Genomic DNA, 14943 nt, shown 5'->3' with positions numbered 1-14943 from the left:
GTAGACAACGAAGTATAAATTTGTTCCGAGAAGTGCACGTAAAATATACCACCAAACTAGTCCACAAGACGTCTTTGGTGCGTGCACTTGCTCATATGGCAACCATAATTCGTTGTTTTATTTGGAAAGGTTTGACCGGAAGTAGCCGGAGGAAAGACTGTTGCGGAACAACTGTTGCACACACTCATCACAAGAACATTTCCCAACTCCTGGACGTCTTGGCGACATGTTGTTCAGTCCAGCCGGCGTGTCGGAGTGTTTTCGAGAATGGGGTGACATAGAGAAGGACTACCAACAAATTCAAGTGAGTTTTATTTCCCCCATTCGTGTGTTTGAGACAGAGAGAGAAAGAGAGGTGTTAGCTTGTGGTCGAACGTCAGCTGGACAGTGCTAGCCCGTGTGCAGCCCGGTGGGCGGGAACAAGGCGTCGCCGGGATCCGCCCTCCTTATGCTAATCATTTATCTTATCATTTTTCTATAAAAGTGATCTTTTTTTGTATTGTGTTCAATTAAATCGTCAAATGGTAGCAAGCTAACTCGACACAGTGGCTCCTAGCCTCTAGTGTAAAGTTGCTACACTTGCGAGCGGCACCGGGGTTTGCGAGCAGCAACGACGAATGTTCTTTTAGTTGTTCCCTTCAGTCCCACTTTCAGTGTCATATGTTTTTTTTACTTCATGAATGATACCTAAATAACTTTTTTTTTTTAAAGCCAATTTTGCATGTATACACCTTAGTTACATTTTGGTAAATGGGTTGTACTTGTATAGCGCTTTTCTACCCCTTTTTAAGGAGCCCGGTATTTCCACATTCGCCCATTCACACACACATTCACACACTGACGGCGGGAGCTGCCAGGCAAGGACCCATCAGGAGCAAGGGTGAAGTGTCTTGCCCAAGGACACAACGGACGTGACTAGGATGGTAGAAGGTGGGGATTGAACCAGTAACCCTCAGATTACGCCGTACTTGATGCATGATAATGTTAGCATCCTTACATTTTAAAAAACATTTTTCAGCTACACAGCTCAGAGTAATATATTTCGTACTTGACGCTTGTTACAGTTTAGCTTTCAGCTTCATATGTTTTGTTACATGCTAGTTTTTGTTTTTAGTTAATTTCTCAGGTCTAGACCTCAGTGTCATGTATTTTGGTATTTCACCGATGCTAACTGTAAGCATTCTATTTTTAGGTTGTTGTTTTTATCTCATTTTGCCCATATTTTTTGTTTATGTGAGACTATCTGGGCAGCTTTGTCTCTTCAGCATTCCCATGAAACCTCTATTGAAATTAAATTTTGTAGTTCTTTGGGGAAATATCTATACGTTGTAGTGGTTTTGAAGGTAGAAAATACCAAAGTGGAACCCACATATTTTGATTTATCAGTCTGTGTTTGGGCACCCCTGCCTTAAGTGGTAGAAATTTCATTTATACCTGTGTTTCACAGTTATTCCTTATTCAATGGCAGCAGAGATAGACCCCAGCTTGCCATAAACCTTCATAGTTAAAGTTAAAGTGCCAATGATTCGAAGCAGTGGACTGATCTAATCTGCTTCGTCTCCTGCCAGGACACCCATCGCCTGTACAAACTGAAACTTGAGGAAGTCACCAAACTGCAAGTCAGCTGCTCCACCGCCATCGAGCGTCAGAGGAAGAAGCTGAAAGATCTTTCTGCATCACTAGAAGAGTAAGACTCGATAGGCTTTTTTTCTTCCCAAAGTTCAGGAAACTTAAGTTCCTGGAGCTTTAAAGGGGAACATTATTACAATTTCAAAAGGGTTAAAAACAATAAAAATCAGTTCCCAGTGGCTAGTTTTATTTTTCAAAGTTTTTTCCAAAATTTTACACCTCCCGGAATATTCCTAAAAAAAGCTTTAAAGTTCTTGATTTTCGCTATTTGCTTTGCGACTGTCCATTTCCCTGTGACGTCATACAGTGCTGCCAATACAAACAACATGGCGGTTACCACAGCAAGATATAGCGACATTAGCTTGGATTCAGACTCGGATTTCAGCGATTTAAGCGATTCAACAGATTACGCATGTATTGAAACAGATGGTCGGAGTATGGAGGCAGATAGCGAAAACGAAATTGAAGAAGAAATTGAAGCTATTGAGCGAATAGCTATTGACGCTATTCGGCCATAGCATGGGTGTACCTAATGAAGTGGCCCATAGCAGGGCTGCCTTATTAGCATCGCCGGTAAAATGTGCAGACCAAACGATCAGGACTTTTGCATCTTGTGACACTGGAGCAACTTAAATCCGTCGATTAGTAAGTGTTTTTTTCGCATCTAATGTGGGTATGTAGTTTCAAATGTACATACAGCTAGCGTAAATAGCATGTTAGCATCGATTAGCTGGCAGTCATGCCGTGACCAAATATGTCTGATTAGCACATAAGTCAACAACATCAACAAAACTCACCTTTGTGATTTCGTTGACTTAATTGTTGCAAATGCATCTGCAGGTTATCCATACATCTCTGTGCCATGTCTGTCTTAGCATCGCCGGTCAAATGTGTAGACACTCTGGCAAATTCAATGGGGGTCTGGCGGCAGATTTCTTGCCAGTGGTGCAACTTGAATCCCTCCCTGTTAGTGTTGTTACACCCTCCGACAACACACCGACGAGGCATGATGTCTCCAAGGTTCCAAAAAATAATCGAAAAAACGGAAAATAACAGAGCTGAGACCCGGTGTTTGTAATGTGAGAATGAAAATGGCGGGTGTGTTACCTCGGTGACGTCACGTTCTGACGTCATCGCTAAAAGACCGATAAACAGAAAGGCGTTTAATTTGCCAAAATTCACCCATTTAGAGTTTAGAAATCGGTTAAAAAAAAAATACATGGTCTTTTTTCTGCAACATCAAGGTATATATTGACGCTTGCATAGGTTTTGTGATAATGTTTCCCTTTAAGTTCCTGTAGAAGTGTGTGGTTTGGGTTTCCACCGCATTTCAGACTTCAGGGTAGTTTACACAAATCAGGCTGATGACGTACGGAGGAGCGGTTTAGCATATTTCTATTTTGATGCCATGCAAATAAACAGACAATAATACTGTAGGTCATATTTATTTTTCTAAAGTTCAAAGTATTCATATTACAATGTTTTTTTCTACATTTAAAACACTTCCTTGTGGTCTACATAACATGTAATGGTGGTTCTTTTGGCAACATTTTGCAAAAATTATGTGCAGACCGTTTTCAAGCCGCTTTCTGACCGTCTCTTCAGGAGGTGCTTCCATAGCGAGACTACCGACAGATATAAGTTTGAACTATACGCTACTTTGTATTAGAAATGGCAACAGCAGAGAATGCATATGCATATACGAGCCAGTCTGCCCCACAACAAGAGGATAGAGAAAAAGAAGCTTATTGACTAAAATGATGGATTCGCACAGACCTCTTAGGTAAATCCTTACCTTGTTCAGGGGTGGGCAACCCAAAACGTCAAAAAAGCCATATTGGACCAAAAATACAAAAAACAAATCTGTCTGGAGCCGCAAAAAATGAAAATGACGTAAATGTCAATAGTAGCTATAATAGCCTACTATCAAAATGACTATGTGTCGCAGGCTGAATCAAATCTTCGTTGACAGAAATGCTGAAATGTAATATTTATTGTACACATTTTTACAACATTGGAAAACATAAGTAAATCGGAGGCTACTCAGAAGGTGAGATAACTCCTGGAAATTACTGGCTTTTAATGGCCAAAGGTATAGATGTGTGTCCAAGTTAAATAAAACGGCAGGCCGTCTTCTTTTAATAGAGTTATTACAATCTTTGGCAAGAAAGGTAATGTTTGCAGTGGTCTGGAACAACATGGCACACAAACAACTATCAGAAATGCAGCCAATATTACATACAGATAATGTCATGAGACATGCAATTATACATTATATACAAAGAGGATAAAAGTAAAGGATATTAAATGAGCTCAAATATAGCTACCAATGAGGCATAATGATGCAATATGTACATACAGCTAGGCTAAATAGCATGTTAGCATCGATTAGTTTGCAGTCATGCACTGACCAAATATGCCTGATTAACAAGTCAATAACATCAACAAAGCTCACCTTTGTGTATTCCCGCACAGTATAAAATGTTTAGTGGACAAAATGAGACAAAGGAGTGGCATAAACACATCTTTCTGTGGCAGCGTTGGAAAAAGTTATCCAGGTAAACAAACTGTTGAGTCACAGTCCACACAACGGTGAGTTCAAAGGCCGCTGAAATTAGCAGCAGAAAACGGGGCTTGGCTAAATAATCTCCTCAGTGAAGCATAAACACAAACATATTCAACAGTGGGCTTTGTAACAATTAGGAAGCTTTGTGTAATGATTGTCCTACAGAAATTTGAAATATATTTTTCACCCCATTTTTTTTTAAATTTCAATACATTTTCGAAAAAGCTCCACGAAGCCACCTGGGTGCCACTAAAGAGCCGCTTGTGGTTCTAGAGCCGCGTGTTGCTGACCGCCGCTTTAACCCCTTGACCTTTATCTTAGCCCTTAAGACTGAGAGGTAAGTGCTGTAAAATATACCCCTAAGAATCACCACTTTTTTCCTGCTACTTTATCACGTCAAAGTACAACATTACATCAAAGCTATTAGCTTGATAATAAACCCCCCCAAAAAAATCACAGTATTCAGAAGCTGCAATATGCAAATCAGTCATTATGACTAGCTATTGTAAGATAACAAAAACAACATTCTAAACTGCCTAATGTACATTTTGAAAGTAAATTACCTGTCAAATCCTACATGAAATGTAGTAAATTGCAGTTTAGTCTAGGGCTGCAGCTATCGATTATTTTATTAATCGAGTCCTCTTCCGATTAATTTGTTGGATTATTTGAGGAATCAAATAAAACATACTTTCTAGCCTCAATGTGACTTTGTTGAAATTAAAAATGATTTTTATAAAGACCTTTCCTCTTTATAAATGCACATAACAATGAAATAGCACTTTAGCAACGGGAGCATCACTATATATCACTTACATAAAAAAACCAACAACCGTATTTTTCGGAATATAAGTCGCTCTGGAGTATAAATCGCACCCGCTGAAAATGCATAATAAAGAAGAAAAAAAAACATTTATAAGTCGCACGGGAGTATAAGTCACATTTTTGGGGGAAATTTATTAGATAAAACCCAACACCAAGAATAGACATTTGAAAGGCAATTTAAAATAAATAAAGAATAGTGAACAACAGGCTGAATAAGTGTACGTTATATGAGGCATAAATAACCAACTGAGAAGGTGCCTGCTATGTTAACGTAACATATTATGGTAAGAGTCATTCAAATAACTATAACATATAGAACATGCTATAAGTTTACCAAACAATCTGTCACTCCTAATCGCTAAATCCCATGAAATCTTATACGTCTAGTCTCTTACGTGAATGAGCTAAATAATATTATTTGATATTTTACGGTAATATGTAAATAATTTCACACATAAGTCGCTCCTGAGTATAAGTCGCACCCCCGGCCGGCCAAACTATGAAAAAAACTGCGACTTAAAGTCCGAAAAATACGGTAGTTAAAATGTGTAGCTCGATGAACATGAGCCAAGTATTAGATAATTAAAAAAAAGAACTAAAGTACATGTAATTAAGTACATTTTATTTATAAATCGCTTTTCACAGATACAATCACAAAGCGCTGTACAAAACATAGGTGAGGTAAAACAACAATTCAATGAAAACAACAGGGGCAACATCATAAAAAGGATACAAAGTGGATTAAAAATGATAGTTAAAAGGTGCATTAACTAAAAGCTTTCCTAAAAAGGCTTCACGGTGGCAGAGGGGTTAGTGCGTCTGCCTCACAATACAAAGTTCCTGCAGTCCTGGGTTCAAATCCAGGCTCGGGATCTTTCTGTGTGGAGTTTGCATGTTCTCCCCGTGAATGCGTGGGTTCCCTCCGGGTACTCCGGCTTCCTCCCACTTCCAAAGACATGCACCTGGGGATAGTTTGATTGGCAACACTAAATTGGCCCTAGTGTGTGAATGTGAGTGTGAATGTTGTCCGTCTATCTGTGTTGGCCCTGCGATGAGGTGGCGACTTGTCCAGGGTGTACCCCGCCTTCCGCCCGATTGTAGCTGAGATAGGCGCCAGCGCCCCCCGCGACCCCAAAAGGGAATAAGCGGTAGAAAATGGATGGATGGATTTCCTAAAAAGAGACGTTTTCAAATGTTTCTTAAACGTTTCAAAACAGTCAAGATTACTAAAGTAAAGTATGGTACATTGAGTGACAATGGTCAAAGGTATTAATTGGATGTTTGGTCTTTGGACAAAGAACAGGTTAGACTGAACATACACACTGTGGGTGCTAACATGTCTTCACATGTGTTTGCATATAACATTTGTTATGCAAGTCAAACATGTAAAATGTTGGCTGACTTCAACTTCTTTCTGCTTGTTTGCTGAATTTAAATAAGCAGAAGGCTTTTTGGAAACGTTGGTGTATGCTTCAGCACCCCCGCGACCCTGATAGGGACAAGCGGTAGAAAATGAATGAATGGATGGATGGATGTATCGTTAATGCGGTGATTTTGTGTGGTGGCTAGGGGTGTAACGGTACACAAAAATTTCGGTTCGGTACGTACCTCGGTTTAGAGGTCACGGTTCGGTTCATTTTCGGTACAGTAAGAAAACCACAAAATGTATTTTTTTTAGTTATTTATTTACCAAATTTGTAAACAATGGCTGTATCCTTTTAACATTGGGGACACTATAATAATTCTGCCAATGTTAATCCACATTAAACTGCCTCAAGTTGTTGCTCGGATTAAATAAAATGACAAAACCTTTCTTCTACATATAAAAAGTGCAACATTAAACAGTTTCAAGTCAACTCATCATGCTTCATTTATTACAGCATTTGGGAAGCCTGTAGTTGACTTTTATTATACACACACACACATGCACACACACACACGGAAAAATGAGCTAACGTAACGCTAAAAACTAATTAGCCTTCACCTCAACCATGAGCGAGCTGAGCTGCAGTTTAAGTTTCTAGAAGATCAACGGGCTCATAGTGATGTTTGTAATAGTTGTGACTGGGAAGTGTTTTTTATAATTTGGGGAGTGTACCATGTCAGTTGCTAAACACATATCTGCTCATCTCGACTCCGGAGCATTGTCTCCATGCTTTCTGAATACGCACTGCTGATTGGCTGTTACATCGCTCTGAATACGCACTGCTGATTGGCTTTGTATGTAACCAATCAGATGGTTGTGTGGGCGGGACAATGCTGGCTGCTCACTGCTCAGACAGAGGCAGAAAGCAGAGCAGCTTGCTAAGACTTTAGTTTACAAACTTGTTCGATACACCCTCGTACCAAACCGAAACCCCCGTACCGAAACGGTTCAATAGAAATACACGTACCGTTACACCCCTAGTGGTGGCATGTCTGTTTGACAGCGCTAACATTTCACCACGATGTCTGTCTTATTTACTTTGAAATGTTAGCAAAACCTCTTTCTCATCTTCTATAGGCCCTTCACTCTCCCTTACATTTTGTCAGCGTCGTTAAAGTTGAAGTTAAAGGCCTACTGAAAGCCACTACTACCGACCACGCAGTCTGATAGTTTATAGATCAATGATGAAATATTAACATTGCAACACATGCCAATACGGCCGCTTTAGTTTACTTAATTACAATTTTAAATTTCCCGCGGAGTTTCCTGTTGAAAACGTCGCCGTATGATGACGCGTGTTTGTGACGTTATTGGTTGGAGGGGACATTTTAGCCCAGCACCACTTAAGGCTAAAAGTCGTCTCTTTTCATCGCGCAATTACACAGTATTTTGGACATCTGTGTTGCTGAATCTTTTGCAATTTGTTCAATTAATAATGGAGAAGTAAAAGTAGAAAGATGGAGGTGGGAAGCTTTTAGCCTAAAGCCACACAAACACACGGTGATTCCTTGTTTAAAATTCCCGGAGGTGAAGCTTTACTATGGATCAGAGCGGTCAAGCGAACATGGATCCCGACTACATGTCAACCGGGAGGTTTCGGTGAGAAAATTGTGGAAATAAGTCGCCTCTTACCGGAGATCAGCGGAGCCAGCGTCCTCCTGCAGCTGCCGTGACTTCTCTCAGAGACTCTGGCGTCAACACACCCGTGGCCAAACCCCTCCGACTTTAAGGTACTATTAAACTCACTAAAACACTAGCAACACAATAGGCAGATAAGGGATTTCCCAGAATTATCCCAGTAAATGTGTCTAAAAACGTCTGAATCGCTCTCGTCTTTTTTTTTTTTTTACTTTTTTTTTTTTTTTCTTAGGCCTTCACACAAAATTTCCTCATCCACCAATCTTTAATCCTCGCTCAAATTAATGAGGAAATTGTGGCTTTCTCGGCCCGAATAGCTTTAGCTGCTGCTGGCTATGATTGTAAACAATGTGAGGATGGGAGGAGCCCTACAACCCGTGACGTCACGCGCACATCGTCTGCTACTTCCAGTAAAGGCAAGGCTTTTTTATTAGCGACCTAAAGTTGTCAACTTTATCTTTGATGTTCTCTACTAAATCCTTTCAGCAAAAATATGGCAATATCGCGAAATTATCAAGTATGACACATAGAATGGACCTGCTGTCCCCGTTTAAATAAGAAAATCTCATTTCAGTAGGCCTTTAAAGTACCAATGATTGTCACACACACACTAGGTGTGGTGAAATTATTCTCTGCATTTGACCCATCACCCTTGATCACCCCCTGGGAGGTGAGGGGAGCAGTGGGCAGCAGCGGTGGCAGCGCCCGGGAATCATTTTTGGTGATTTAACCCTCATTTCCAACCCTTGATGCTGAGTGCCAAGCAGGGAGGTAATGGGTCCCATTTTTATAGTCTTTGGTATGACTCAGTCGGTTTGAATTCACAATCTACCGATCTCAGGGCGGACTTTCTGAGACATCTCTCTTTATCGGCACTCCGCTAGTTCGACGTTTGCCTCTGTGTTAGCTAGCTTGTATGAAGAGCGATTAAAATAAAAAAAAACATCCAATGTGGAATGTCAGACATTAATTACGATGAAAATCAATAAAGTGTAAGATTAGGGTGATTATCACACTTTTTTAGCCTTAATGTGTATTTTTTAAATAAACAACGATTATTCTGCTTACCGTAACCTTCGTTTTATTTTTGTAATAAATGCGCATCATCAACATTGACATTTTTAAAGTGTGTGCTTTGATAATAAATAAAAGTAGAAAATTCGAGCGAAAAATTTGATGGGCCTTTTATCTGTGCTGTGAACCTCTGGCCCGGGGGTTGAAACTGAATACATTAGCTAAAATGCTAGCACGAAACGTTAACACAATAACAGTAGCATGCTGAGGTTACATCCATTCATACAAAAAATGTCTTATATTTTTTTCAAGTCAAAAAAAGTGTTTCGGTATGAGGGTGTACTCCGCCTTCCGCCCGATTGCAGCTGAGATAGGCGCCAGCGCCCCCCGCGACCCCAGAAGGGAATAAGCGGTAGAAAAATGGATGGATGGATGCTATAAAAAAACAAAAACTATTTTGTATCATACCGTGGCGGCGTGCCACGATCACTTACATGTATGGGAAACCCTGCTTTGCTAAATTAGCTAAAATGCTAACATGAAACGATTACACTAACAATTGCATGCTGAGGTTAGCATGATGACGTGAGACAAGTTAGCTAAGATTGTGTAAAGTATCAAAAGCCATTATTTTTAGGTCCAAACAAAAAAAAAAGAGCTAAAATGCGAGCATAAAACGTTAGCATAGGAAAAGTTAGCGTACTTCTAAGTTAGCATTGAGTATCGAGAGCCATTATTTTTTGTTTTCTTAATCAAAATAAAGTTTTTATGCATCATATTAAAAATGTTTTTCAAACTTATTATGCAGCTATCCATCCATCCATTTTCTACCGCTTATTCCCTTTTTGGGGTCGCGGGGGGCGCTGGCGCCTATCTCAGCTACAATCGGGCGAAAGGCAGGGTACACCCTGGACAAGTCGCCACCTCATCGCAGGGCCAACACAGAAAGACAGACAACATTCACACCCACATTCACACACTAGGGCCAATTTAGTGTTATTATGCAGCTAATAGACTATATGCAGTACATCCATTCATACAATATATTACTTATATTTTTTTCAAGTGAAAAAAAGTGTTTTGGTATTAAAAAAAAAACGTATTTTGACGGTGTGGCGTCATGTATGATACCGTGGCGGTGCGCCACGATCACTTACATGTAGGGGAAACCCTGCTTAGCTAAATTAGATAAAATGCTAACATGAAACGTTAACACAATAACAATAGTAACACAATAACAATAGCATGCTGAGGTTAGCATGATGACGTGAGAAAAGTTAGCTAAGGTTGTGTAAAGTATCAAAAGCCATCATTTTTAGGTGTAAATAAATACAATTAGCTAAAATGCCAGCATAAAACATTAGCTTGACAACATAGGAAATGTTAGCATCCTTTTAAGATAGCATTGAGTATTGAAAACCATGATTTTATTAAACATTTTTAAAATAAAGTTTTTATCCAAGATATTTGTAATGTTTTTCAAATGTATTATGACTGCTACGGAAATAATAGACTATACACAGTACATCTATTCATACAAGGGGCGGTATAGCTCGGTTGGTAGAGTGGCCGTGCCAGCAACTTGAGGGTTCCAGGTTCGATCCCCACTTCCGCCTTCCTGGTCAGTGCCGTTGTGTCTTTGGGCAAGACACATTACCCACCCGCTCCCAGTGCCACCCACACTTGTTTAAATGTAACTTAGATATTGGGTTTTGCTATGTAAAGCGCTTTGAGCACTACAGAAAAGCGCTATATAAATGTTATTCACTAAATAAATTCACAATATATTACTTATATTTTTTTCAAGTAAAAAAAAAAGAAACTTATTTCTAAAATGTGGTGGCATGTATCATGCCGTGGCGGTGCGCCGTAATCAATTACATGTAGGGGAAACCCTGCTTAGCTAAATTAGCTAAAATGCTAGCATGAAACAATAACACAATAACAATAGCATGCTAAGGTTAGCATGATGACGTGAGAAAAGTTAGCTAAGATTGTGTAAAGTATCAAAAGCCATTATTTTTAGGTTTAAACAAATAAAATGAGCTAAAATACGAGCATAAAACGATAGCACGATAACATAGGAAAAGTTGGCGTATTTCTGAGTTAGCATTGAGTATCGAAAGCCATGTTTTTTTTTTTTTGTTTTTTTTTTTTCAAAATAAAGCACAAACGGATGTTTTTATGCATGATATTTTTTGTTGTTTTTGGCCCTTTTGAAATTGTGATAATGTTCCCCTAAAGCATTAGATACCTTTTTACCTGCACACTGCCTCCCGCTGTTTCCGACATCTACAAAGCAATTTGCTACCAGTTGTCTCATACTGATGTGTGGGATCTGAGTATTACACGGTTACTCCGCCGAGATCTAGACAGCACCGACACTCAACAACAACACATCATTTGCAGACTAGAATTACTGGTTTGCAAACATTTTTTTTTACCCAAATAGGTGAAATTAGATCATCTCCCTTAGCACACCAAACTGTATCTCACAGCACACTAGTTGAAAAACACTGATGTAGACCACAAGGAAGTCTTTTTACATTTAGGAAAAAAAAAAAAAAATACCCCTTTATTGCGCTTTGTAATGTGGTGTACATTTTGTATGAAATTTGACCTGAATAGACCCGCTCATCAGCAGTGCGCCTTGTAATCCGGAAAAGAAGGTAATTCCTGTAGTGCAATGGTATGCACTTTGGGAAGGGTGTGGTAGACAATATATCCTGACAATAAGAAAATTTCATATCACGGTTACTGTGCCAAATTTAGACTGGACATTTTTTCTGCCTTCTTTTTGTGCAATAAAATATATGCTAAGCTAGTTAGGTCATTATTGCAAGTTAGGCAAGCTTTATTTAGTCACTTATGTCAACTGTTTAGGTCAGGGGTCGGGAACCTTTTTGGCTGAGAGAGCCATACAAGCCAAATATTTTAAAAAGTACTTCCGTGAGAGCCATATAATATTTTTTTAAGACTGAACACAACTAAATGCGTGCATTTTTAAGTAAAACCAACATTTTTTAGAGTATAATAAGTGTCTTATTCTTTTTAATAACACTGTTGGGACGGCGTGGGGCAGTGGGAGAGTGGCCGTGCGCAACCCGAGGGTCCCTGGTTCAATCCCCACCTAGTACCAGCCTCGTCACGTCCGTTGTGTCCTGAGCAAGATACTTCACCCTTGCTCCTGATGGGTGGTGGTTAGCGCCTTGCATGGCAGCTCCCTCCATCAGTGAGTGAATGTGTGTGTGAATGTGGAAGTAGTGTCAAAGCGCTTTGAGTACCTTGAAGGTAGAAAAGCGCTATACAAGTACAACCCATTTACATTTATTTATTTATATTTGAAATGTTTTTCAAACTTATTATGGCTGCTATGCAAATAATAGACTATATACAGTACTTATATTTATACGGTATATTTTTCCAAGTTAAAAAAAAGTGTTTTAATGTAAAAAAAACAACTTATTTCAAAGATGTGGCGATACGCCTTGATCAACTACATGTAGGGGAAACCCTGCTCGTTAAATAAAACCTTTGCCTTGTTTTTAATGAATATATAGGCCTACTGTGCTACTGGTCATTACGGTGGTATTTAGAGACCAAAGTGTTTTCTGAGCTGGCATTTGGGAAAAACAGTTTAAAAACCACTGAACTACACACATTTTTGTCACTTTTGTACTGTTCTTTTTTTGGGGGGTTTTTTAAGATGCAAAGTCAAACATCCCGAGCTCAAGTTAAGTCGGCAGGAAGCGGAGTCCATCGCCGACATCAAGATGTCAATTGAAGAGAGAGACAACGCCTTCTCCGAGATGGAAGCCTTCCTGCCAAAGAAGAACGGGTATTTCCTTCGCCGCGTTGTGTAGCGAAGCCTTAACGTGCCACTGACTCCCGCTTCCTCCTCTTCCCAGGTTGTACCTCACTCTCGTTTTAGGAAACGTCAACGTCACGCTCCTCAATAAGCAGTCCAAGTAAGCGCCCGCAACCCGTTGTCATAGCGACGGCCTTGCTGACGCTCACGTCCTAAATGTCCTTTGTCACGCCACAGGTTCGCCTACAAAGACGAATATGAGAAATTTAAGCTGGTCCTCACCGTCATCCTCTTCCTCTTCTCCTTCACCTGTCGCTTTTTGTTCAGCTACAGGTGGGAACGTGTGCGCCACATGACTTCAGGTGTAAATAACTAAGCAATAAGTAGTGCAAAGACAAAATATCTGTTCCAAGGTCAAGCTGTGGCCATCATAAAACTTGTATTTACCGTACAGGCAATGTTTTAGGTCACATTTCACATGCTTGATCTCCTTTATTATAGCTTTCCTTTTTCCTACTAAAAATCATCAACCTATATTCAATTGAATAGACTGCAAAGACAAGATACCGTATTTCCTTGAATAGCCGCCGGGGCGCTAATTAATTTAAAACCTCTTCTCACTCCTGCGCTTATTCAAATCATGCGGTAAAAGTAAGCAGGGACTAATAATTTAAAAACCTCTGCTCACCCCTGCGCTTACCAATGGCATGCAGTAAAAAATGTTATGTGATAAAAAAAAAATATATACAGTATATAAAATTATTCTGCGTCCGCGGCCCGGTGGTTGGGGATCACTGCTCTACAGCATGTCATCGCGCCCACTTTTTCACCATGCTGTCTGCGTGCCGGCCGGAGGCATGCATTTCGCTGCTTCTTATACGAGATTGCAATGTATACTTGGTCAACAGCCATACCTTTTACACTGATGTTTGTGATATAAACAACTTTATATCACATATGCGCCACACTCTGTGAACCCTCACCAAGCACATTTCTGGAGAGCATTGGCTCTGTGGCACATTATAAACGCAGCATAGGGATTACCCATAATGCTGTGTATCCGTGACTCTTGGCTATTATATATGCGCCCTCAACCCCGCCCACCTCAACCAACGCACGGGGGGGGTCAGGGTTTGGTTCCAGCGGGTGTATTGACGGTGTCGCCAGGAGTCGTGGATGCATTGCATTTTGGGTAGGTGTTGTGTTGCGTTTGTGGTGTGTTGCAGGGCATATGTTCTCCAGAAATGTGTTTCGTGTGGGTTCACAGAGTGTGGCGCATATTATTAAGAGTGTTGAAGTTGTTTTATATCACAACCATTAGTGTGATCTGTATGGCTGTGGAACAAGACCCCTGGTTTACACACAGTAAAAGCAATAAAACTCCTCCTCCGGTTTTGAATGACGGCAGGGAAAAGGTCACTCGTGACGTCACAAATTTGACCTGGCAGTAAAAGTAAGCATGCGCGTATTAATTTGGGAAACAAATTTTGCCCGGCCGTAATTTAAAGCAGATGCATTTTACATGCCCGGTGGTTATTCAAGGAAATATAGTACTTAATGTTCGAACTGGCAAACCTTTTTTTTTTTGCAATTAGCTCATTTGGCATTTGATTCCTGCAACATGTTTCAAAAAAGCTGGCACAAGTGGCAAAAAAGACTGAGAAAGTTGAGGAATGCTCATCAAACACTTATTTGGAACATCCCACAGGTGTACAATTGGGAACAGGTGTGGTGACATTATTGGATATAAAAGCAGCTTCCATGAAATGCTCAGTCATTCACAAACAAGGATGGGGCGAGGGTTACCACTTTGTCAACAAATGCTTGAGCAAATTGTCGAACAGTTTAAGAACAACATTTGTCAACGAGCTATTGCAAGGAATTTAGGGATTTCACCATCCACGGTCCGTAATATCATTAAAAGGTCCAGAGAATCTGTAGAAATCACTGCTCGTAAGCGATGATATTACGGACCTTCCATCACTCAGGCAGTACTGCATCAAAAAGCGACATCAGTGTGTAGAGGATATCACCACA

General features: G+C 40.1%; 1 protein-coding gene across 2 annotated transcripts in view; it reads left to right on the top strand.

Annotated features, from left to right (window-relative positions):
• The first annotated feature begins 142 nt into the window (after positions 1 to 142).
• The window catches only part of tmem120aa (transmembrane protein 120Aa), a 30979-nt gene continuing 16178 nt past the window's right edge, over positions 143 to 14943 (top strand). The window contains exons 1-5 of one of the 2 annotated variants that reach the window (XM_061899018.1): positions 143 to 304; positions 1569 to 1687; positions 12805 to 12936; positions 13007 to 13066; positions 13144 to 13239. In XM_061899018.1, the coding sequence (XP_061755002.1) occupies positions 227 to 304; positions 1569 to 1687; positions 12805 to 12936; positions 13007 to 13066; positions 13144 to 13239 (485 nt within the window). In that variant the 5' untranslated portion in view covers positions 143 to 226. Of the gene's footprint in view, positions 305 to 744; positions 931 to 1568; positions 1688 to 12804; positions 12937 to 13006; positions 13067 to 13143; positions 13240 to 14943 lie in introns of those variants that run through there. The other variant, XM_061899019.1, reaches the window with a different exon arrangement.

Source organism: Nerophis ophidion, linkage group LG04, assembly GCF_033978795.1.
Source record: "Nerophis ophidion isolate RoL-2023_Sa linkage group LG04, RoL_Noph_v1.0, whole genome shotgun sequence".
Taxonomy (NCBI): Eukaryota; Metazoa; Chordata; class Actinopteri; order Syngnathiformes; family Syngnathidae; genus Nerophis; species Nerophis ophidion.
The sequence above is the reverse complement of the archived record's forward strand: the minus strand, read 5'-3'. Positions and strand labels throughout refer to the sequence as shown.